The sequence below is a fragment of the Penaeus japonicus genome, unplaced genomic scaffold, assembly GCF_977035675.1.
Source record: "Penaeus japonicus unplaced genomic scaffold, GWHDUDI00000001_assembly GWHDUDI00000020, whole genome shotgun sequence".
NCBI classification, from domain to species: Eukaryota; Metazoa; Arthropoda; class Malacostraca; order Decapoda; family Penaeidae; genus Penaeus; species Penaeus japonicus.
Genome location: NW_028234422.1, coordinates 30,985,354 through 30,987,853, shown reverse-complemented (window position 1 = coordinate 30,987,853; position 2,500 = coordinate 30,985,354). Strand labels below are relative to the sequence as shown.

The window sequence follows — 2,500 nt, the reverse complement described above, 5'->3', positions numbered from 1 at the left end:
TTTAGACACAAGTTTCATTCAACCTTGGATTTTTATTGCCCTTCACTTTCCGAGGATTACAAATCCTATACCATAAGCACGTGCACTTAATTGAGGTATTCATTCAAAGAATTGTTGTTTGAAATATTTAATGTACATTGAACAATTGTGCAATTCAGATCTTAAATACAACATTCACTCTAAAGTCCTGAAAATCCTTCGTCGTTCGAATCGAAGGTTTAGACTGGGGTTCGAATCGTGTTTCAAATCGCAACAATAATGAAAACCTTTTTGTTCAAAACACTTCAGGGATACATAGCATTTGCGTCACAGTACAGACGAATTACTTCTTATTTTAGTCATACTAATGTACACAAGATAGTGTCAGGAATGCTCGGCTGATACTGACGTTCCCAGACAAAATTTGAAAAATCCAAAGCCTGTTTGAGCGGGAAAAATACGGCGGAGAAATAGAAGAAGGAATTAAACTAGAGTATCTTAATATCTATGTTCTTTATTAGAAAATAATGAACGACAAGATTACCAAAAATAATGATTCATTATAATGAAGCATCCACAGTTATTGGTAGAATCACCAAAACATAGTGAGTTTAGATATTTATCTGTTTTATTAATACTTACCAATTATCAGTTCATCTTACATCTTATACTACAATATAAATTTCTGAATCATAATTAATAATACAGACTTCGATTTTCTTCCATTTTCATCCTTTATTTGAGGATAAGTTTTTTTTTGTTATTTATCATACCGCTTTCGTGTTAATGGTTGGATGTGCTGCTTGTGCTTGTATGTATATGTGTACATACGGGGTGTAAGGGAAGGGTTTCATGTGCGAGTGTTTGAGTATGAAGGATACTATACACAGATGTGAAGCAAATGCCACTTTACTTACTCATTTTCCAAGTATATACCAGCAATTATTATCATTTTTTTTTAAATGGCCACAGCATTTACCTATCCGTCATGAGTAAAGTCCATGTATACCATATACATGAACAATTTTCCTCATGATTCTTGTATAGGTTGTGTATAATCCAATCGTACACTTGTGCAGGACTTCTTAGCATGTATAGATTATATACCTTTGCATGTTAAACAGTGACCTTTATTTTAAATTCATACTTGTAAATGTTCGTCTGAGCATATATGTGTTCTCTCTGTTTTCCTATCAGCTCTCTGTCAATGTACGCCTGCATTCAATGTTTATATGATGAGCTCTAATGTTGAGATTAAACAACCACGTTAATAAATGAACCATTAGGGGGTGATACACACTACCTGTCACTTCACCGATACGGACCGACAAAATATGATCCAATGATATCACCATTGCTGGATTGCCATTACTACACTGAACCAGCACCTCACCGACAGTCGCCAGTCGGCATTAAGCATACTTTGCTGTGCCGTTCCCGTCAAGCAGGTCGATAGCCATGAAACATGATTTCCACATGGCAAATCATGGCTCGAATAAGGAACCAACATGGCGACCTACCAACACCAGCAACTAAACTCCCTCACTTGAGAATAATTGAGATCACACTCCTCTGCAGTGCATTGTCAATTAAGAAATGTAATACACTCATGCAGATAGATTTAAGAGCTCCATATTTCATAATAAACTTACCTTACACTTTTCTTTCGTTGTTAATGGTTCCCTATAGGAAGTATTTATCTTACTACTGGCCTCTTAAAGAAAATTTTGTAACGTATTAAAACTGAAACCGACAATCTGTAGTATTAAAAAAGAAAAGAAACGAAAATAATAAAAAAAAAGCTTTTTACGAAGGAGAATAGTCTAACCCCATTTAATATTTCCCGTATTTTTTGTGGACGTGTTTCATTTCATCTTTGTACACAATTTATTAATTTTGATTATTTTGTTCACATCACTGCATGCCACATTCTACCGTGTCTCTGTAGTACCATGTCATGCGAACTTCACATAGCATGGAACCTTTTCTCCTGATAAGAAATTATTCAACACGTCTTATGGAAAATCGTATGCCAAGAAAAGTAAAGAGCGATTTGAACTTGGAAAGATAATAATCATGATTATAGTATCAATAATAATATAAAGATTGTGATGACAATGATTACGATAATTATAATGATAAAGATATTGAAAATAATAACCGATAATAAAATAATGATAATAACATCAGTAATGATAATGATAATAACAACAAAACAATAATAATAATGACAATAATAACACTAATTTTGATACCAAAAACAAACATTCAAAATAACAATAAGAACGATCTCTATTACCATAACGACAATACACAACTCCTACTAACAACAAGAACAACACACAAGGATCAACCATTCATCCAATACACATAGACGATACCAAGACCCTGAAATAGTGACACGACCTCCGCAAGGGCAGCTATTTCACGATGGTTTGCAGTGGTTCTTCTGTCTCAGGTAAATCACGGGCGATCTGTCGACGAGAGATTGCGTCATGGAACTGTCTGGGGTTCAGTTGGG

The 2,500-nt window shown here is 34.4% G+C and overlaps 1 protein-coding gene across 1 annotated transcript in view; it reads right to left on the bottom strand.

Annotated features, from left to right (window-relative positions):
• Positions 1 to 477: 477 nt before the first annotated feature.
• The window catches only part of LOC122249290 (urea transporter 1), an 18,140-nt gene continuing 16,117 nt past the window's right edge, over positions 478 to 2,500 (bottom strand). The window contains exon 10 of the mRNA XM_043010021.2: positions 478 to 2,453. Within this exon, the coding sequence (XP_042865955.1) occupies positions 2,400 to 2,453 (54 nt within the window). The 3' untranslated portion in view covers positions 478 to 2,399. The remainder of the gene's footprint in view (positions 2,454 to 2,500) is intronic.